At 48.8% G+C, this 22,469-nt stretch overlaps 1 protein-coding gene across 2 annotated transcripts; it reads right to left on the bottom strand.

Annotated features, from left to right (window-relative positions):
- Positions 1-6,364: 6,364 nt before the first annotated feature.
- On the bottom strand, positions 6,365-9,029 carry LOC109767966 (protein RDM1). Of its 2 annotated transcripts, none has more exons than XM_020326702.4 (3): positions 8,859-9,029; positions 8,630-8,779; positions 6,365-7,502 (listed from the first exon to the last, which is right to left on the bottom strand). In XM_020326702.4, the coding sequence occupies exons 2-3, from the start codon at positions 8,775-8,777 to the stop codon at positions 7,126-7,128; spliced, it is 525 nt and encodes a 174-aa protein (XP_020182291.1). In that variant the 5' UTR covers positions 8,778-8,779; positions 8,859-9,029; the 3' UTR covers positions 6,365-7,125. The 2 variants fall into 2 exon arrangements, with proteins under 2 accessions (XP_020182291.1, XP_020182290.1); XM_020326701.3 differs by having other exon boundaries at positions 6,365-6,953.
- Between the last annotated feature and the right edge of the window lie 13,440 nt (positions 9,030-22,469).

Genomic DNA, 22,469 nt, shown 5'->3' with positions numbered 1-22,469 from the left:
GTCAAGCCCCTAATACTAATGCCCGGTGGGCCTCTTTCTGGTATAGACCAAACCGGTCATAACATCTCTCCCCGCCTGCGCAAACAGCTCGTCCTCGAGCTGAAAGTCTGGATAGTGTTGGCGGAATTCGTCACGCTGCTCCCAAGTAGCCTCCTCCTCCGGAAGGCCCGCCCACTGAACGAGGACGAACCAGACGCCACGACGGAGCTGCGCCTGCAACACCTTTGCCGGCTCGGGAAGAATGCGACCATCAGCGAGTGGAGGAAGCGCCGGAGGAGCTGCCGGTGGCTCGCCACGGAAAGGCTTGAGCAGCCCAACATGGAAGACGTCGTGGATGCGAGCGCGGGCTGGAAGCTGAAGACGATAGGCCACCTTCCCAATGCGCTCCAAGATAGGGAAGGGCCCGGCGTAGCGAGGGCCGAGCTTGCGCTTCGCGCGCGGGTCGAGTGACTGCGTAGAGCGGTGGAGGAGACGCAGCCACACCCAATCATCCACCGCGAACTCCGCCTCGCGATGATGATCGTCGTAGTAGTGCTTGGCCAGCTGCTGTGCCTGAAGGAGACGCTGACGAACCTCAGCAAGCATCTCGTCACGAGTGCGGATAAGGTCACCCGCAACCTCTGTCCGAGCCGTCTCCGGGTCCACCGGAAGTATAGGCGGGGGTGGTCGACCATAGACCACCTCAAATGGCGTCGCGCACAGGGCGGAGTGATAAGAGGTATTGTAGCAGTACTCCGCCCAAGAGAGCCAATCCACCCAAGCGCGAGGCCGATCACCTGTCACACAACGCAAATACATGGCAATGACCTTGTTAACCACCTCGGACTGACCATCTGTCTGAGGATGGAACGCCGTACTCAGGCGGAGTTGGACACCCGCCATCCTGAAGAGATCGCGCCAGACATGGCCCGTGAACACTGGGTCCCGATCACTGACGATCGAAGCAAGGAACCCGTGAAGACGGACGATGCCGTCGAAGAAGGCCCGGGCCACTGACGCCGCCGTGTACGGATGGCCGAGCACGATGAAGTGGGCGTACTTGGAGAAGCGGTCGACCACGGTGAGAATGACCGACTTGCCGCCCACCTTGGGAAGGCCCTCGATGAAGTCCATGGAGATATCCGCCCAAACCTGAGACGGCACCTCCAAAGGCTGAAGTAAGCCAGCCGGCCTAAGGGTCTCCGTCTTGTTGCGCTGGCATGTCTGACAAGACCGAACCCAGTCGCGGACCAGGGCGGGATCGCCAGGGATGTAGAAGTCGGCGCGAAGACGATGGAGGGTTTTCTGCACACCCTCACGACCCGCCGAGTGGGCGAGCTGTAACACCTGGTGACGGAGATCATCATGCGCCGGAACAAAGATCCGGCGCCCATGGAGAAGCAGTCCGTCAGAGAAGCGCCAAGGCTCCTCCAGGTCGCCGTCCGTGAGCTGCTGCTGAAGAAGGACGGCGTCGTTGGCCGTCGCAGTGGCGCGGCGAATGTCGGTGAAGAGACCGAACGTCGGCCCGGAGCGGATGCACAGGGCCGCCCCCGGCGGACTCGTCGGTGGAGGAAGCAAGGTCGGAGTCGCGACGGGACAGCGCGTCGGCCACGATGTTAAGACGGCCCGGCCGATACTCGACGGAGAAGTCGAAGCCGAAGAGCTTGCTGATCCACTGGTGCTGCGGCACGGTCGACAACCGTTGGTCCAGCAAGAACTTCAGGCTGTAGTGGTCCGTGCGAATGTGGAAGGATCGCCCCACAAGTACGGCCGCCAATGACGAACGGCCTGTACAAGGCCAATGAGCTCCCGCTCGTATGCCGCCAGCTTAAGATGGCGTGGAGCGAAAGGCCGGCTGAAGAAAGCGAGGGGCCCATCGCCCTGATGAAGCACGGCGCCGAACCCGGCGCCCGAGGCGTCACAGTCCACCACGAACGGGCGGTCGAAGTCGGGCATCTAGAGGACGGGGCCCGTCGTGAGGGCCCCCTTGAGGGCCTCGAACGCCGTCGTCGCCTCGTCGTCCCAGGCGAAAGCGTCGCGGCGAAGCAACCGCGTGAGGGGCGCCGCGATGAGCCCGAACTCCCGGATAAATTTCCGGTAGTAGCCGGCTAGGCCGAGGAACCCGCGGAGAGCCCGCGGCAAGTGAGGCGTCGGCCATGCAGAGACGGCCGCCACCTTGTCGGCGTCCATAGCCACCCCGTCGGCCGAGATGACATGGCCGAGGTAGGCGACGGTAGGTGTCCCGAACGAGCACTTCGAGCGCTTAAGGTGGAGGTGGTGCGCCCGAAGCTCGTTGAAGACGATGGCGACGTGCTGGAGGTGCTCGGCCCAGGTGGCGCTGTAGATAAGAATGTCATCAAAGAAAACAAGCACAAACAGCCGTAAGTAGGGTCGAAGGACGTCGTTCATCAGGGCCTGGAAAGTCGCCGGGGCGTTGGCGAGGCCGAAGGGCATCACCAAGAACTCGAAGTGGCCATGGTGGGTGCGAAACGCCGTCTTGGCGATGTCGTCTGGATGCATGCGCACCTGATGATAGCCCGACCGGAGATCGAGCTTGGTGAAGAAGCGCGCCCCATGGAGCTCATCCAAGAGCTCGTCGACCACCGGTATAGGGAACTTGTCCTTGAGCGTGAGCGCGTTGAGGGCGCGATAGTCAATGCAGAAACGCCACGTGCCGTCCGACTTACGGACGAGAAGCATCGGCGCGGAGAAGGGCGACGTGGAGATCCGGATGATGCCTGCCGCGAGCATAAGGGCACACTGTCGCTCCAACTCATCCTTCTACAGCTGAGGGTAGCGGTAGGGACGAACCGCCACGGGGGTGGAGCCCGGTACGAGGTGAATATGATGGTCGTACACCCGGGCGGGTGGAAGACCCCGTGGCTCGTCGAAGAGGTCGCTGTGCTGCTGTAGAAGGGGATCCAGCAGGGGGTGCTCGGCCTCCTGGGACGCGGCGGCCAGCTGGAGGTGTGGCACGGCTGGCGCGGCGCCCCCAAGGCCGTCCCACCGGATGCGGCGGCCCAGCCGCCAGAACGTCATCGAGAGTGCGTCGAAGTCCCATAGGATGGGCCCGAGGGTCCGGAGAAAATCCACCCCGAGGATGAAGTCGAAGCAGCCGAGGTCGATGCCTGCACATGTAATGGAGAAGTGCTCGCCACCGATGGAGATGGGAACGTCGCGGGCGAGCCCATGGCACCGGAGGCGATCGCCGTTTGCCACCGTGATCCGCAGGCGCTCCCCGCCCGTGGTCGACAGTGCTAGCCGACGCATGGTCGCCGCGGGCAGGAAGTTATGGGTGGAGCCAGTATCCAGCAGGGCCACCAGCCGCTCGCCATGGACTGTCACCGGTAACAACATGGTCCGTTCGCCACGGATGCCGGCGAGAGCGTGGAGGGAGACGACGCACGCCGTCGCCGTGGAATCCGCGGGCGTGTCCGCGGCCGCCGCGGTTGGTGGCTCGTCGGTCGGGTCGTCCGCCTCGGTGTAGTCGACCGTCTCCAAGTAAAATAGGCGGGGGCAGACATGGGTCGGCGTGTAGGGCTCATCACAGTTGAAGCAGAGGCCCTGACGGCGACGCTCCTGCTGCTCGGCTGGTGACAACCGACGGAAGGTCTGGGTGGTGGCCGGAGGTGCGGTCATCGTGGCTGGAGGAAGCCGGCCCGGTGATGGTGGAGTCGGCGCGGGTCGACTGGGATGGCGGCCGCCCCGGCCGGCCGGTTGCTGCAGCGCCTGAGCCCGCTGTTCGAAGGCCCGGGCGTAGTACATGGCCGTCTGGAGGTCGGGGGGATCCCGGAGCTCGACGTCCACGCGAATATGGTCCGGTAATCCGCCCACAAATAACTCGGCGCGCTGAGTCGCGGAGACGCCCGGCGCATGGCATGCCAGGGCCTGGAAGCGGTCGGCGTAGTCCTGCACCGTGGATGTGAAAGGCAAGCGGCCGAGGGCCGCCAGTCGGCTCCCGCGGATAGGAGGCCTGAACCGGAGGAGACAAAGCTCCCGGAAGCGCTCCCATGGTGGCATGCCGCCCTCGTCCTGCTCGAGGGCGTAGTACCAAGTCTGCGCCGCGCCTCGGAGATGATAGGACGCGAGCCAGGTACGATCCGAAGCGAGCGTCCGCTGCCCTCGAAAGAACTGCTCGCACTGGTTGAGCCGGTTAAGGGGGTCCTCCGTGCCGTCGTAAGTGGCGAAGTCCAGTTTGGCGAAGCGAGGGGGTGTCGGGCCACCGTGCCCGAGAGCTGCAGTCAACGGTAGTGCGTGTGCCGGGTCGGGGATCTCTGGGGTGTGGTTCGCCGAGCTGGAGGGACGGTTAGATCAGAAGGAGGGCATTGGGTGTTCCGGCGCCGTAGTATACACCGGGTCCGGAGACGAGCCGGCCTCCCACGCGGGAATCGGCGATGGCGAGGGCGGAAATTGCACCTGGTGAAGGGGCCGGCCAGTAGGGCGGGACGCGGGTGGTGGTGCTGTCGATGCCGGCGGCGCCTGGTGGTGCTGCTGCACCGTCGCCTGCGTCGCGGGGGCCGGCGGTGGCGCTGGGAGGAACTGCTGAGGCGGGCCCCCCAGCGATGCGGTGGCGGTCGGCCATGCTGGCCAAGGCGTTCCCGCGGCCGGGTAGGGCAGCAGGAGCGGCGGCGGAGGCGCCCCTCCGTAGGGCGCCTGGAAGGCCGGGGCGGGCCACTGCTGCAGCGGCGGCCCATAGGCGGTGGTGGCGGCGCTCGGCGGCGGGGGCTAGTTCCCGGCGAGGTAGAGGGTGATGCCCCGGACGGCCTGGACGAGTTCTCGCAGGGTGCCCGACACCTCCTCGGGCGTAAGGAGCGGGGGCGGATCTGCCGTGGTGGTGGTCGTCGCTGGCGCGGTGGTGGTGAAGGTCCCGGACGTGATCGCCGTCATCGGCGAGGAGGTGGCCGGCGGCAGCGGTGGTGGGGCGGAGGTGGATGGCAGCGGCGGCGGTGATGGAGGAAGCGACATGATCGGCCTGGTGTCTCTGGATACCAAATTGGTAGGACTAGGGTTCCTACCGGGCCTCCGGCGTAGATTGTACGGACAAGGGGGAGGAAGACGAGGGCTGGAGCGGGCGCGCCGGCGATGGGGCGCCGTCGCGGCTAGGGTTAGGTGCGGCGGCTAGGGTTCCGGCTCCTTAGGGAGCCGGGCAACAGAAGATTATAATATCTTTATTGCTTGCCTCAAACGGTGTCTTACAACTAGTATTTATAACTTTAGCCTAAAATAACTTGCCTAATATAACTTGCCTAAGATAACTTGTGGGTCAAGCCCCTAATACTAATGCCCGGTGGGCCTCTTTCTGGTATAGACCAAACCGGTTATAACAGTGTATGATGCACCCTCCACTTATATATGCCTGCAAATAGTGTGTGGTTAGGAGCCACAAATGCATTTTTTTTTTCCTTCTCAAGTGAGAGCTCGGGATGACACTTATATATGCCTGCAAATAATGTTTCTTTATCTTTTGTTGTCGTACTGAAATCTGAAATGCTTCGTGAGCTATTCGAGCAAACCAAGCAAATAGAATTGAGTCCTGGAAAATAGCAGCGGGAGAAGAGATGGATCTTGCGAAGGTAGAAGAGATTGATCCACCAAAGCTCCATATAGATTCCGCAGATTGTTCCCATGTGCGGCACAACGACACCTCATTCTGATAAGAAATTCCCAAGGGCTTACAGGTGCGGGGGCACGCACCTGCTCGGCACCGCCCGCCCGGAGCATTGCCCCACGATCCACAAACTCATTTGATTCCTTGCAATTCCCTTCAGCCTTAACGTTAATGGTGAGGTTCAAAAGACAGTTTGAAGTTTTAGTTTTTGAAAGTTATTGAATTAATTAATTCATTCCTACCAAGTTTCAACAGGTCAAACTTTGTGAAGTTTTAAAAGCTTGTTATAACGTATTTGGAAGTGATCTTATTTCAAAGACCTCGTCACAAGGAACCCGAATATGCAAACTAAACATAAATTACACTTTTGGTTCAAGAGATATAATAGATTTAAATTTGAAAGTCCAAAGAAAAAGCATGAGAGATAGGGTCACAAATCGTCTCCCTCATTCTGATCCAAATACCATTTGATGCCTGTCTCTGCGAAAATCAAGAACGCACGATTCTGCACGATTCTGATCCAATACCATTTGATATCTCTCCCTGTAATTTCATTAGCAAGAACATAAGAATGCTGTGCCTTTTGTGGACGAGTTCATTGAGTTGACCAGTTTAGTCGGTAAACCCATTTAGTCAGCCTTCCGAGACAAGAAAGAGAAAGAGAAAAAACACTTCACCATAATACACAGATCTCACCGGTAAGAATGGCTATGATACATTGCCGCAAAGCTGGTTCGCAGGATCTATCATAGCCGAAGATGGACACGGGAGCACACGGAAAAGGGAGCACTGCTCTGGCAAAATAGCAGGCGTGTCAAAGTTTAAACCAGCCCAAAGACAGATAGGTGATACAGAATAAGCATAGCCCCGATTGACCAGAGTGAACTTCGCGACAAAACTAAACAGCAGACACACCAACAGTAACGACGGAAGCTAACACGGACAAATAACATATGTTCTGGACACTGTCAAGTATCGAAGCCAGAGTAGACACCACTCCCCCTCAGGAGCCGCTTCTCCTCCTCGACGTAGTTCTTACCCCTGCTGGCCTGCCCACGGTCTCTCTTCCGCTTCTCCTTCTGTGAGAATGAAGCAGCATCCTTCTCTTTCTCGGTCTGCCTTGGTTGGGGGTTCATCACACCGATAAGCTTCTCTCCTTCAGTTACTGCAGCCCTTGTGCGTTCCCGCTCTTCAAAAGACTCAGTTAGAACTTCCTTCTCGTTGCGATCTTTCCCAGTGGACCAAGTCCAGTTAGGTTCAACCTTTGGAGGAGCAACTGTCAGTATAGATGGTCCGCCACGATACCCGTGCCGGCTCAAAGCACTGAAATCCACACCACCAGGTTTCTTCTTCTTCAACAAAGACGCTGTTCAGAGAGCTAAAATCAGCGTTAAAAGAGACCCTGACCATGACATATCGTACGTTTAACATCAGTGATATATGGTTCATATCACTTCGCTAACAACCAAAATGTGCCAGATTACACAGCAGGCAGAAACAAAATAGACAGGATAAGACGGTCCAACTTGCGATGTTTGCTAATGCAACTTTAGGGAAGGGAACACTGGATCTATGTTAGCATGATACATGGGGTCTTTAGCCCAGAGCTTCTCTAAGTGGTCACTAGAGGTGGTCAGCCTATGGACTTCTTCAGTGGCCCAAATGAGGGCTTGAGCTTTCATAGGGTGAATGATAGCATCCAGAGGCTGGTGCTCATTATCGCTCCCAACCCTCTGTTGATCCCACTGTCTCAAGAGGATGTTGGTGAGGTAATGCAAGGGCTGCTCGTACAACTGCTTCACCGATCTTCCGAGTCCCAGCCATGATGTGGATGGGATCAAGGAGCTGCAGTGATCAGGAATTGGGATGTGCTTCATGTACTCTTGATACATTTCAGCCCTCCTGATCAATGCACCTGCAGTATCCCATAATAGTAAGAGTACAAATATGCAACTCTATGCAGAAAACATATAATCATAAAACCACAGGAGCTAATCCAATGCAGATATATACTGTCCATGGCTGGTGAGTGCAAACTCTAGCTCAGGGTCTCAAGAAGTGCTTGATGACTGAAACAGGACTTAAACCTTTTTACTGACACTAGTTCCTGGTTTATTCCATCGGTATATAGAGAAGGTGTGGCACTGAAGGTCAAGGCTAGCCCCCAATTAAGTATACAACTTGAAGCGATCAGATTTACGAAATACTGAGGTTTCTTGGCCGGGTGAACATTAGGAAATAAAATACTTTGTTGCAAGAAACAAATTGTATCTTGTATACATAATTATTATAAGCATGTTGTCATTTGCGCGGATTTATCATTAAATGAACCCAAAACATATTGTGAAAATTTGCATGTTAATCAGATATTACTCTCCTCGCGTAAGAATAAACAATGCTCGGATATTGACCTTGGCCAGTAAAACAGGCTATAGTGGTAACCAGTCCAGGCTGGCCAGAATCAGTTAGCATATGTCCAAGTGTGAAAGAAAACTATCATTTCCAACACAACCTAAGCTATTCCTCTGTTAGTAATGGTAACAGACAAGAAAAGTGGTATCTGCATATCAAATCTCAAGTATACAAAACACTACTAAGATAAATATATGCAGGATAAACACAATAACTCCACAACACTTGCACACAGCTACTTAAGAAAGTTTAACATATAACAATTTAACATCTAAGCCAATTTGTTAGGTGCGTTCAGAATTATTACCCCCAATACCAAATCCTAGGCAGGAAATTAATTCTCTTGGACTTTTGGTGAATTATTACCCTCAAAATTGTTGCTTCTCAAAGAAGGCAAAATAATGACCCCCTAAGAACTAACGCTGTACATAGACTAAATTGTGCGCTTTAATACAAGCAAATGAAAGCTATAAAATTTATAATTGTTTAATTCCTCTTAGAGCCATTGGACAAATATACAAACTAAAATTACACCAATTTAGTATAACAAGGGTCGGAGACATAAATCAACTCTAATGAGCGCGCAAATCGATTCGTTTGACAACAAAAAGCGACCGGAATAGCTCTCACCTTTTGCTGGAGCTGCAGATTTGGAGGACATGGGCAGCCGGAAGGAGTTCTCGCCTTTCCCGTTCCCGGCCTCATCGTCGGAATCCGAGCTCAGGTCGTCGCCGGAAGAGAGCTCCACCGGCTCCTCCGACGGCGCGGCCCTCTTCATACCTACGGACCGGCCCACAACCACGTCAGCGTCACTCCGTTCGGAACAAGACCGTAAAAGAGCGAAGTTTTGTGCCCTCACCTGGTCTACGGAACGGGGAAACACGCAGCCGGCGAGAGGACGGGGGTTGGAGGTCTCGCTCCCTGGTCGCCGGCGTCGGAGAAGGCGAGATGACAAGGAAGCCGAAACCCTCGATTCTCCGCTTAGTCTGTCCTCTTTTTTTTCTAAGAAGAGGCCTATCCTCTTTTTTAATATGTCCCTGGGCTTGTTGGGCTTGGATGAGAGGTTAGTGTCAGAAAGATTCTCTTCCCTAGGTACCGACCCACAAAATGGCTGTTAATGTTTTTTTTTTCTTGTTTCTAAAAAATGGGTTTTTCCCTTCAAAATGACCCAATTTTCAAACACGCCGCTGGTATAAAATTTTAGGTCCAAATTTATTTAAAATTTTAAAATACATATCTTAAAAAAGAAAATTCATGATGTGAATTATAATACTCCAAATCGGTGACAATTAATATAGATAGGAGGGAGTGTTACAAATTGGGTCTTGGACTCGAGCCATTTTCTTTATCATAAATGAAAATTCTTGTTTCTCGTACTATGTTTCAAATTTGGATTTGGAAATTTAAATTTTGATGAATTCTTATTACAACTAATACATTGGTTTCTTAATAATTTTTCAACATCTATAAATAGGATAATTTAACTCAGGTGCACTAGTATCACCAGATACTTCCCCATGCCAACCCCACCCATCATTTTTCAAAACAAACACCCATAATGTTAGGAAGGAATAGGAAAACTAGAGGAACAGAAAACATATATAAGCAACCTGTGGTTCAATGATTAGAATAACAGTGGTACCCTCATTCCACCAGGGATCAACCTCAGATTAGACGCTTTGGTTTCTCGTAAAAGCGAAATATTTTTCGAATGGGAGGCGGCGTTCCCGTCGATAGCAAGACGCTTGTAGTAACTTCGTCAATCTCTATACCTGTCGACTCAGTCTTTCGGACGTACTCATTGTGGAAGAATATGTGTGCATGCGTTCATAGTGACAACTGTATATACACTGCTTGCTTGTGAATCAGTTGCCACAAACGGCCATCTCCTATTTATGAGAGATGCTAGACTTACGGACGTATTCTCATAGGATTTCTGTTACGAACTCATGCGTAGAGTTGTGGTTGGAGAGGATTAGGGAGGAGAGGTCCCACCAACGAAAATCAGGGGTTGGTTGGCGAGAGAGCAGGCCGTAAAACCAGTCCGTACTAGAATTCCGTAAGTGTGGCATTTTGCCTACTTATACTGTTCTCCTCTCCCTTCCTTTTGGCCTAAGCGCCGCCGACTCTCCCATCTTGTTACGGACGAGGGAGGAGAATAAAAAGTCTAATCCCCCCTTCGCCCCGGTGGGTAAAGAAGGGTGCTCTTTTAGATTTTTTTATTCTTCTTTTTTATATATCCTATCACTTGACCGAGACTTGATTAAATCTCGACTTCCTCCCAAACGAGCGGACCACGCGGAACCACCTAATACGTCTCCCAATGTATCTACCTTTTCTCACGCTTTTCCTCTTGTTTTGGACTCTAATTTGCATGATTTAAATGAAACTAACCCCGGACTGACGTTGTTTTCAGCAGAACTACCATGGTATTGTTTTTGTGCAGAAATAAAAGTTCTCGGAATGGAACGAAACTTTGCGAGGATTTTTTATATCAATAATAAGAATTTCTGGAGCCAAGACCCACCAGAGAGGGGCCCCTAGTTGGGCACAACCCACCAGGGCGCGCCCTCCTCTCCTGGCGTGCCCAGGTGGGTTGTACCCACCTGGTGGCCCCGCTGACGACCCCCTTGATACTATAAATTCACATTATTTCAGAAAAAAATTCAGGGAGAAAGAATTATCGCGATCCACGAGACGGAGCCGCCGCCAAGCCTTGTTCTTCCTCGGGAGGGCAGATCTGGAGTCCGTTTGGGGCTCTGGAGAGGGGGATCTTCGTTCTTCGTCATCACCAACCAATCTCCATCGCCAATTCCATGATGCTCCCCACCGGGAGTGAGTAATTCCTTCGTAGGCTCGTTGGTCGGTGAGGAGTTGGATGAGATTCATCATGTAATTGAGTTAGTTTTGTTAGGGCCTGATCCCTAGTATCCACTATGTTCTTAGATTGATGTTGCTATGACTTTGCTATGCTTAATGCTTGTCACTTTGGGCCCGGGTGCCATGAACTCAGATCTGAACCGTTTATGAATTCATCTTTATATCCATGTTTTATATCCGATCTTGCAAGTTATAGTCACCTACTACGGTTATGATCCGGCAACCCCGGAGTGACAACAACCGGGCCCACTTCCAGTGATGACCGTGGTTTTCCGGAGTTCATGTATTCACTATGTGTTAATGCTTTGTTCCGATTCTCTATTAAAAGGAGGCCTTAATATCCCTTAGTTTCCAATATGGACCCCGCTGCCACGGGAGGGTAGGACAAAAGATGTCATGCAAGTTCTTTTAATAAAGCACGTATGACTATTTACGGAATACATGCCTACATTATATCGATGAACTGGAGCTAGTGCCGTATCGCCCTAGGTTATAACTGTCACATGATGAATATCATCCAACAAGTCACCGATCCAATGCCTAGGAATTTATCTTATATTGTTTCTGCTAAGTTACTACTGCTATCATCACTGTTGCACTTGCTACAAAATTACTGCTATCACTGTTACTGTTACCGTTGCTGCCGTCACTACTATCAAAACTATCAAACTACTTTGCTACTGATCATTTTGCTGTAGATAATTAATCTCCAGGTGTGGTTGAATTGACAACTCAGCTGCTAATATCTTCAAATATTCTTTGGCTCCCCTTGTGTCGAATCTATAACTTTGGGTTGAATACTCTACCCTCGAAAACTGTTGCGATCCCCTATACTTGTGGGTTATCAAGACCTTTTTCTGGCGCCGTTGCCGGGGAGCATAGCTATATTTGTTGAGTCACTTGGGATTATTATCAATTTATTACTATGAATAAGCTGAAGGATCCAAAGAATAAGATATTTCCCTCAAAGACAAGGGGAGGTAAGGAACTGCCATCCAGTTCTGCTTTAGATTCACCTTCTGTTATGAGTAAACTTACAACACCACCACATGCTATCAATTCTAATATGTCGCAAGTTATTGATGATGCTACTTCTGCTATGAATGGTGCTTATGATGATGCTAGTACTTTGCTTGATAATGATGATGTGCCACTTGGTGAATTTCTTGATGAACAAATTGCTAGAGTAATACACCATGATGTTGTTGAATCTGATGATGAGCTTGAAACTGAAACTCCTGAAACACGAACTAGTCTTCCTAGTTATGAATTGCCTAAGGTACCGGAAGGTTATGTTATGAGTGAAGAAGCAACTAGAGATATTCTTGCTTGTAAGGATAGAGATGGTCTAGAGAAATTACTATGCAAGTATAAAGAAAAATCTCTGAATGCTAGAATGAAATGTGATCCTAAGTTTGCTACTTCACCTATCTGTATTGCTGATAAGGATTATGAATTGTCTGTCGACCCAAAGTTAATTACTTTGGTTGAATCTGATCCTTTCTATGGTTATGAAACTGAAACTGTTGTGGCACATCTTACTAAGTTGAATGATATAGCCACCCTTTTTACTCATGATGAGGAAACTCGTTATTACTTTATTCTCAAATTATTTCCTTTCTCATTAAAGGGTGATACTAAAGCATGGTACAATACCCTTACTCCTGGTTGTGTGCGTAGTCCCCAGGATATGATTTATTACTTCTCTAAAAAATATTTTCCTGCTCATAAGAAACAAGCTGCCTTACAGGAAATATTTAACTTTGTGCAAATTAAAGAAGAGAGTCTCCCACAAGCTTGGGGGAGGCTTTGCCAGTTGCTTAATGCTTTGCCTGATCATCCTTTTAAGAAAAATGAAATACTTGATATCTTCTATAATGGGCTAACCAATGCTTCTAGGGACTTCTGTAACATCCCAAATTTTCAATTTGGTATGTTATACATAGATCATCGTTGCATATCATATTTTATTGCATTTTGACAAATCCTCGATAAATCCTAAGCAACTCAAGGACCCTCGGAGAGAGTTGGGGAATTTCTCGAATTTTCATATTTGATTTCCATCAAATAATAAAACGAGGATTTTGGATTTAATTATTTTCTCTCCGGAAAAATATTTCATTTTAAAAATAAATGAGAGGAGAAAATATGACTTCTCCAAAACAATTGAAATATTGGAGGAAAAGTGTTAAAATCATTTATTGGATTTATTTGGATTTTATTTGCAATTTTAATTGCATTAAAAATATTGCATGTTTTCAAAAACATTATTTGGTGTTAAAAAAATGTTCACCCTATTCTAGATTTTCTAACTAGACGGGGAAAATTTATTTTATCTTTTTTGGACTTTTATTTATTTTTCTACGAATTTTTCCGCGGAACGTATTTAAAAAAAAACTGCGCGCCGCCCTACCGGGCCGAGGCCCAGCCGAGCCGCCGGCCCGCCCGCGCCGTTTCCTTCCCCAGCACGCCGCCCGCCGCCGCCGGAGTCCGGCTTGGACACGGGAGCCGCCGCCGCCTTTGCCCCCTCCTCCAAGCACCTCCCCCTCCATAAATAGGCCGCCGCCCCCCCTCTTCTCACCCCGTCGCCGCCCGCATCTGCCCCGCACCCCGCCGCCGCCGGAGCCGAAGCTCGAGGCCGCCGCCGCTCGCCGTTCGCCGCCCCTCGCCGCACCCTCGCACCCCCGAGCCCCCGCCGCACACCACCGCCCTCGCCGGAGCAGCCGGAGCCCCGCCGGAGCCCGCCCCCGACGAGGTATACCTCGCTGCCGTTCGTTGCCGGTTTTGTTTTAAAAAAACCGTTCGTTTAAAAAAAACCCTAGATCGGTTTTTTCCGGTTTTGTTATTTTGTGAACGTTCACCGACTCGTTCGTTCTAACGAACGTGTTCGTCGAATTTTCTCTGTTAACGAACGTCCGTTCTTTAACCGTTCGTCCGTTTTTCTTTTTCGTCGGATTTTTCCGCGATTATCTCAGATTTCGATTTCTGATCGAATCTTCGTTTCTGTTTAACTTTTCGCTCGTTTATCAGAATCAGGCGATTCAAGCGCCTAGAGTTTCGTCTCGAAATTCTCTTTCCGTTTAACCTACTCAAACAAGTTTTTGCTACTGTAAAATTTGACCTAGATCCAGATTAGTAAACGAAGCTTGTTTCTTTCGCAGTTTGACTTTCGTTGCTTCGTTCGAGTTGATTCTTTTTGCAAACCGGAGTTCTTAAGTTGAACTTTCTGGTTGGATCTTTCATTCGAGTTTTACCTGTGCATTAGATGAGTACTGATTGTCTGCTTGTTTGTTTGCGATAGAGTACCCGGAGTGTGCCGCTTGTTACTTCGAATCGCTAGGTTTTGCGGATCATCAGCAAGGCAAGTAACACTTTGATCATACTTTCCATACCCAGTTTTATTGCATTAGATCTTTTCCTCAAACAATTGCATGATTAGGATCTAATTAAATTGTGGGAACTGGGAAGTAGTTGAGGTAGTACCTATTACCTGTTCTTTTATCAAACCCTTGGGAGTTACTTCTACGTTGCTATTATATTGCCATGCTATGCTCGTAGACGTGGATTGGGTTTGAGAGATATTCATGACAGATGTGAGATTGTTAATAATGGTTTACCTAAGGTGGCAACTAAAACTCACATCTGGGTGGATTGAGGCACCTGGAGAATCCAGTGTTGTCTGTTTGTATAAGGACCGCCACCCAGGCTCAAAGGGATCATAAGATTATTCATGCTAGAAACTTCCGTGTGCAGCCACAAGCTATTATGGGCTCTAGCATAGTTGAGTAGGTTACATGAGCTCTTGAAGAGGTGGGCTAGCAGATGTAGGGGAAAGTAGGTGTACCGGTCCACCCGGAGTAAAGAGTGATTGTTCCTGAAAGACTGTGTCTTGGTCATCCGTTTCTCAAACATCATGCAGTGCGAGAATCAAGCGGAGGCGATCGAGTCTTGTGGGGAAAAGTGCGCAAACCTCTGCAGAGTGTACAAACTAATCATGGTTAGCCGTGTCCCCGGTTATGGACAACTTGAGTATCTAGTACCTGGATTATCATTTGAATCTCATCACCATGTTACTTATAATTAATTTTGTTGGGTTAATGATGACTTTTAATTGGGATTGAGATGCTGTCAACTATCTCAATGTTTCACAACCACCATGATAGTTAAATAAAACTTATTCCTTTGAAGTAGGGAAAAATTGGCTTTTCGCATAAACTGTAACCATAGAGCTTTCCACCAGCCATATATGCATGTAGTGTAGTATTATTATTGTTCGTTATTCTCTATGTGTTACATTGCCAGCATATTCTATGTGCTGACCCGTTTTCGGGCTGTAACGTTTCATGTTGCAGACTTTTCAGACGACGAGTAAGGTGCCTTAGGTCGTGGTCTTATACTCAGTGATGCCGCTGGAGTTGATGGACTCACTTATCTTCCAAGTCTTCCGCTGTTATCGTTTTTAGATGGCCTTAAGCCATATTTATCATACTTAATCTCTTTGGAGATATTCGATGTAATAAGTGTGTGATTGCTACTCTGTTATAAATCCTCCATTTGTACTGTGCGTGTCAGCATTATTGATCCAGGGATGACACTGGTGCACAGCAGCACATGCCATTTGAGGTCTGGTCGCTACAAAAGGTGGTATCAGAGCACACGCTGACTGTAGGACACGACCACTAAGCTTAAGCCCTAGAACCATTCTCTCTTCCCATTTCTGACCCCTCTCACTTTCTACTCTTTTAGGAATGGCGGATGCAAGGAGCAAGTTCATGCAACCAGATGAAGACACGCCGTTTGGTCGACACTTGAAGGAAGTCACTAAGTATTTGAACATAGGAATACCAAGCATCACCGGAACCTACAACGCCACATTACCCGAAGAGGAGAGCTGGAAGATTCAAGTTCACATTCCAGGAAGGACGTTTGTGCCAGTTACTGAACCCATAAGATTGGTTTTTGAAGCACCAACCTGGAGTTTAGGGAAGAGCATGGCCGCACACATCGCCATGGGACGCATTGGAGAAGTCTACCACCAGGAGCTTAAGGATACAATTTATCAGATTTGTGGACGCCGAGACGCGCAATGGGAGATGATCAGAACCAAGAAGGATGGATCAATTGCAGCTTTCATCCAGGAGCAAAACCAACATATTCGTCGCCAGGAGAACCAGATGTGCACGGACAAGGAAGAACTGAAGAAGGCATTGACCAAGATCAAGGAGCTGGAGGAAGAACTCAAGGCTACATGCGAGGATTATATGGAGGAAATCATCGCGCTAGTAGGGAAGAATGACGACCTGGAGAAGAAGATTGGAGTATTCATGGGAAATCCAGTGCCAAAAGCAAAAGATGACGAATGCACTTGTCCGGATAACTACATCATCATCGACGACACCGACTCGGAACCAAGTGAAGATGACTTTGTTGATGAAGCTGGAGCAGACATCATGGAGTCTTCAACTGATCAGAATTTCTAGTAGACCACCATATCAGTAGTAGTTTTCCCCCATTTAATAGTATAGTTCAAGCACTTTGTAACGCTAGTTAGATCGATTGTTATGCCTTGTTTGAATTGATTGAGTGATATTGATTGTATTTGTCTCATGAGCATATGGGTAGTGTTTTCTCTCTAGACCTCATTCTATTCTTAACTCTCATCTTTTCTAACCTATCAGATGCCTCCGAGACGCGACACCGGATTTGTTTTCCCACCAGAGATCACCCAGTTGATTCAGCAACAGAATGCCCTGATGCAAGTGTTAGTGCAGAACCAAGGCAACAACAACAACAACCCACCGCCGCCACCACCTGTTGATCACTTAGCCCGTTTCTTGAGGCTAAACCCGCCGGTGTTTTCCAGTAGCACTGAGCCGATTGTTGCAGATGATTGGCTCCGCAAAGTTGGAAGGGAGTTGACCACTGCAGGATGCACAGATGCGGAAAGAGTGCGATTTGCCGCACATCAGCTTGATGGACCCGCAACATCATGGTGGGAGAATTATACAGCCACGCACCCTATTGACACTGTCACATGGGACCAGTTTCAGCAAGCTTTCCATACAGCACATGTTTCAGCAGGAGCTATGGCTATGAAGAAGCGTGAGTTTCGCAACCTATGCCAAGGAGGATGCACCGTAGGCCAGTATGTGGAGGATTTCAGTAAGTTAGCACGTTATGCACCAGATGACGTTGCCAGAGATGCTGCCAAGCAGGAGAAATTTTTGGAAGGACTGAATGATGAACTGAGTATGCAGTTGATGGTAGCAACCTTCAACAACTACCAGGAGCTGGTAGATAGAGCTCTCATGATTGAAGGGAAGCAACAACAGATTGAAAACCGTAAGAGGAAGTATGGACAAGGGAAGTACAATTCTGGAGCTCAGCAGAAGCCACGATTTGCCCCGAAGCCGGGAGGACAGTTTCAGCATACCCATGGAGGAGGTAGTTCGCACAACCATAATGGCTCTAAGAATGGTAATGGGAATGGAGGAAGCAACGGACAGAACCGCACCAACCCATCTACCCCAGCCAAGAGGGACCTAAGTCATGTTACTTGTTTCAAGTGCCAGAAGACTGGACACTATGCTACTGATTGTCCTGAAGCCCAAAATGGAAATGGCAATGGAAGCTCTGGGAAGAAGCCGAACCCGTTCAACAAAGGACATGTGAACCACGTGAGCGTGGAGGAGGTTGAAGCTCAGCCTGATGCAGTAATAGGTAAGTTTTTGGTTAAGTCATTTACTGGAACCGTTCTTTTCGATACTGGTGCATCGCATTCATACATATCAAGGGGATTTGTGAATAAGTTTAAGCTGTCCACCCAAGTTCTCAAAACCCCTATGTTAGTAACCTCGCCAGGAGCAGAGTATATGGCCAGCCAAGGATGTTTTCAGATACCATTGGCCATTGGTAGGCATGTTTTCCCCTCAGATCTCATAGTTTTGGAGTTGCAAGGTTTGGATGTGATTTTGGGAATGGATTGGCTATCGTTGTATGGAGGAAACATCGATTGTGCCAGCAAGACGATTTTGCTTACCACCCCGGAAGGAAAAAGGATCAAGTATGTATCCCGGCATATGCCGAAGAGGACTCAAGTGAATTCCTTATCAGGAGTTGTACAGGAGGAAGTACCAGTGGTGAAGGATTATCCGGATGTATTTCCAGAAGAGTTGCCAGGCATGCCACCGGATAGAGACATTGAGTTCTTGATTGAACTTTTGCCAGGCACAGGGCCAATATCTAAGAAACCGTACAGGATGCCCGCAAAAGATTTGGAGGAAATTAAGAAGCAGATCAAGGAGTTACTGGATAAAGGCTATATTCGCCCAAGTTCGTCACCTTGGGGATCACCAGTACTTCTAGTGGAGAAGAAAGATGGATCGCTGAGGATGGTTGTTGATTACCGTGGATTGAATGAAGTGACCATCAAAAACAAGTACCCACTGCCGATGATCAATGATTTGTTTGACCGCCTACAAGGAGCTAAAGTATTTTCCAAGATCGATCTACGATCAGGATACCATCAGTTAAAGATTCGAGAGCAGGATATACCTAAGACGGCTTTTACCACCAGATATGGATTGTATGAGTATACCATTATGTCATTTGGTCTGACTAACGCACCTGCCTATTTCATGAACCTGATGAACAAAGTGTTTATGGAGTTTTTGGATAAGTTCGTCGTGGTGTTCATTGATGATATTTTAGTCTTTTCCAAGAACGAGGAAGAGCATGAGGAGCATTTACGATTGGTACTTGAGAAGCTCAGAGAACATCAGTTATATGCCAAGTTCAGCAAATGTGAATTTTGGCTGAAGGAAGTTGGATTCCTTGGACATGTTATTTCTGGAGAAGGAAAGCAGTAGACCCTGCCAAAGTTGACACCGTGACAAATTGGGAATCACCCACGACAGTTGGAGAAATCCGGAGTTTTCTTGGACTTGCAGGATACTACCGGAGATTCATCGAGAATTTCTCGAGGATTGCTAAGCCCATGACTGAGCTATTGAAGAAGGACACCAAATTCAATTGGACTGAGGATTGTGAAGCTAGTTTCCAAGAGTTGAAGAAACAATTGGTTACATCACCAGTGTTGATTCTGCCAGATCAACGCAAGGATTATGAGTTTATTGCGACGCTTCTCGTCGAGGACCTGGAGCAGTGCTTATGCAGGAAGGAAGAGTTGTGTCATATGCTTCACGACAACTTAAACCCCATGAGAAGAATTATGCTATGCATGATTTGGAGTTAGCAGTCGTGGTACATGCATTGAAGACATGGAGACATTTTCTCATCGGAAACCATTGTGAGGTGTACACGGATCACAAAAGTTTGAAGTATATTTTCACGCAGAAGGAGTTAAATCTCAGACAGAGGAGATGGTTGGAGCTCATAAAGGACTATGATATGAGATTGCATTATCACCCAGGGAAGGCTAACGTAGTAGCAGACGCGTTGAGCCGCAAGAGTCATGTCAACACCCTCATGACAGGAGAGTTACCTCAGGAGTTAGCCGAGGACCTTCGCGAACTATGTTTGGAGATAGTCCCAAGAGGCTATTTAGCGACACTGGAGATTCAGTCTACCTTGATGGAAAGGATCAGAGAAGCTCAGAAGACAGACAAGGAGATTGACGAGATAAAGGATAAGATGAGCAAAGGTAAAGCCAAGGGATTTCGTGAGGATGAGCACGATACCTTATGGTGTGAGGACCGCGTATATGTGCCAAATGATCCGGAGATCAGGAAGTTGATTTTGCAAGAAGCCCATGATTCACCGTACTCGATTCACCCAGGGAATACCAAGATGTATTTGGATCTGAAGAATACTTTCTGGTGGACCGGAATGAAGAAGGATATTGCAGAGTATGTAGCAGTTTGTGATGTATGTCAGAGAGTAAAGGCAGAGCATCAGAAGCCAGCAGGATTGCTACAGCCATTGCCGATACCCGAATGGAAGTGGAATAAAATAGGCATGGATTTTATCACAGGATTACCCAGGACTCGTTCAGGCTATGACTCAATATGGGTTGTAGTCGACCTTTTGACGAAAGTGGCTCATTTCATTCCAGTAAAGACCACTTACACCAGTGCTAAGTTGGCAAAGATATACATGACCAGGATCGTATGTTTGCATGGAGTTCCGAGGACCATTGTATCAGATAGAGGAACCCAGTTTACCTCGAAGTTTTGGAAGCAGTTACATGAAACATTGGGAACCAGGCTAGAATTTAGCACAGCTTTTCACCCACAGACAGATGGACAGACCGAGAGAGTCAACCAGATTTTGGAGGACATGTTGAGAGCTTGTGCACTAGATTATGGATCTAGTTGGGACGACAATTTGCCATAAGCGGAGTTTTCGTATAACAACAGTTATCGGACCAGTTTAAAGATGGCCCCTTTCGAAGCCTTGTACGGAAGGAGGTGTAGAACACCGTTGTTATGGGACGAAGTTGGAGACCGTCAGTTGTTTGGACCAGATTTGATTAAGGAGTCTGAACAGAAAGTGAGGTTGATTCGCGATAGGCTCAAGGTAGCCCAGTCCAGACAGAAGAGTTATGCTGATTCTAAACGAAAGGAGACAGTTCACGAAGTCGGAGACAGAGTTTATCTTCGAGTATCACCACTTCGAGGAGTGAAGCGCTTTGGAGTTAGAGGAAAGTTAGCACCCCGTTTTATCGGACCATACAGAGTTTTGGAACGTATGGGAGAGGTTGCCTACAAGCTGGAATTGCCCGAAGGATTGTCTGGAGTTCATGATGTATTTCACGTTTCCCAGTTGAAGAAGTGCCACGCAGAGATGGCTGAGATACCACTGAGAGATACTGTGCCACTGGAAGCGATTCAGCTGGAAAGTGATTTGACCTATGAGGAGAAACCGGTTAAGATTCTTGAGTATGCCAGCCGAGTTACCCGCAGTAAGGTTATCAAGTTTTGCAAAGTCCAGTGGAGTCACCACACGGAAGATGAAGCCACCTGGGAGCGAGAGGAAGATCTACGGAAGGACCACTCCCACCTGTTTTCTAGCCAACCCGAATCTCGAGGGCGAGATTCATCTTAAGGGGGGTAGGTTTGTAACATCCCAAATTTTCAATTTGGTATGTTATACATAGATCATCGTTGCATATCATATTTTATTGCATTTTGACAAATCCTCGATAAATCCTAAGCAACTCAAGGACCCTCGGAGAGAGTTGGGGAATTTCTCGAATTTTCATATTTGATTTCCATCAAATAATAAAACGAGGATTTTGGATTTAATTATTTTCTCTTCGGAAAATATTTCATTTTAAAAATAAATGAGAGGAGAAAATATGACTTCTCCAAAACAATTGAAATATTGGAGGAGAAGTGTTAAAATCATTTATTGGATTTATTTGGATTTTATTTGCAATTTTAATTGCATTAAAAATATTGCATGTTTCCAAAAATTTTATTTGGTGTTAGAAAAAATGTTCACCCTATTCTAGATTTTCTAACTAGACGGGGAAAATTTATTTTATCTTTTTTGGACTTTTATTTATTTTTCTACGAATTTTTCCGCGGAACGTATTTAAAAAAAAAACTGCGCGCCGCCCGACCGGGCCGAGGCCCAGCCGAGCCGCCGGCCCGCCCGCGCCGTCAACTTCCCCAGCACGCCGCCCGCCGCCGCCGGAGTCCGGCTTGGACACGGGAGCCGCCGCCGCCTTTGCCCCCTCCTCCAAGCACCTCCCCCCTCCATAAATAGGCCGCCGCCGCCCCTCTTCTCACCCCGCCGCCGCCCGCACCTGCCCCGCACCCCGCCGCCGCCGGAGCCGAAGCTCGAGGCCGCCGCTGCTCGCCGTTCGCCGCCCCTCGCCGCCCCCTCGCACCCCGAGCACCCCCGAGCCCCCGCCGCACCCCGCCGCCCTCGCCGGAGCAGCCGGAGCCCCGCCGGAGCCCGCCCCCGACGAGGTATACCTCGCTGCCGTTCGTTGCCGGTTTTGTTTTAAAAAAACCGTTCGTTTAAAAAAAAACCCTAGATCGGTTTTTTTTCGGTTTTGTTATTTTGTGAACGTTCACCGGCTCGTTCATTCTAACGAACGTGTTCGTCGGTTTTTCTCTGTTAACGAACGTCCGTTCTTTAACCGTTCGTCCGTTTTTCTTTTTCGTCGGATTTTTCCGCGATTATCTCAGATTTCGATTTCTGATCGAATCTTCGTTTCTGTTTAACTTTTCGCTCGTTTATTGGAATCATGCGATTCAAGCGCCTAGAGTTTCGTCTCAAAATTCTCTTTTCGTTTAACCTACTCAAACAAGTTTTTGCTACTGTAAAATTTGACCTAGTTCCAGATTAGTAAACGAAGCTTGTTTCTTTCGCAGTTTGACTTTCGTTGCTTCGTTCGAGTTGATTCTTTTTGCAAACCGGAGTTCTTAAGTTGAACTTTCTGGTTGGATCTTTCATTCGAGTTTTACCTGTGCATTAGATGAGTACTGATTGTCTGCTTGTTTGTTTGCGATAGAGTACCCGGAGTGTGCCGCTTGTTACTTCGAATCGCTAGGTTTTGCGGATCATCAGCAAGGCAAGTAACACTTTGATCATACTTTCCATACCCAGTTTTATTGCA

This window comes from Aegilops tauschii, chromosome 7 (assembly GCF_002575655.3).
Source record: "Aegilops tauschii subsp. strangulata cultivar AL8/78 chromosome 7, Aet v6.0, whole genome shotgun sequence".
NCBI classification, from domain to species: Eukaryota; Viridiplantae; Streptophyta; class Magnoliopsida; order Poales; family Poaceae; genus Aegilops; species Aegilops tauschii.
Note: the sequence above shows the minus strand (reverse complement) of the source record. Positions and strands in the feature narration are given on the sequence as shown.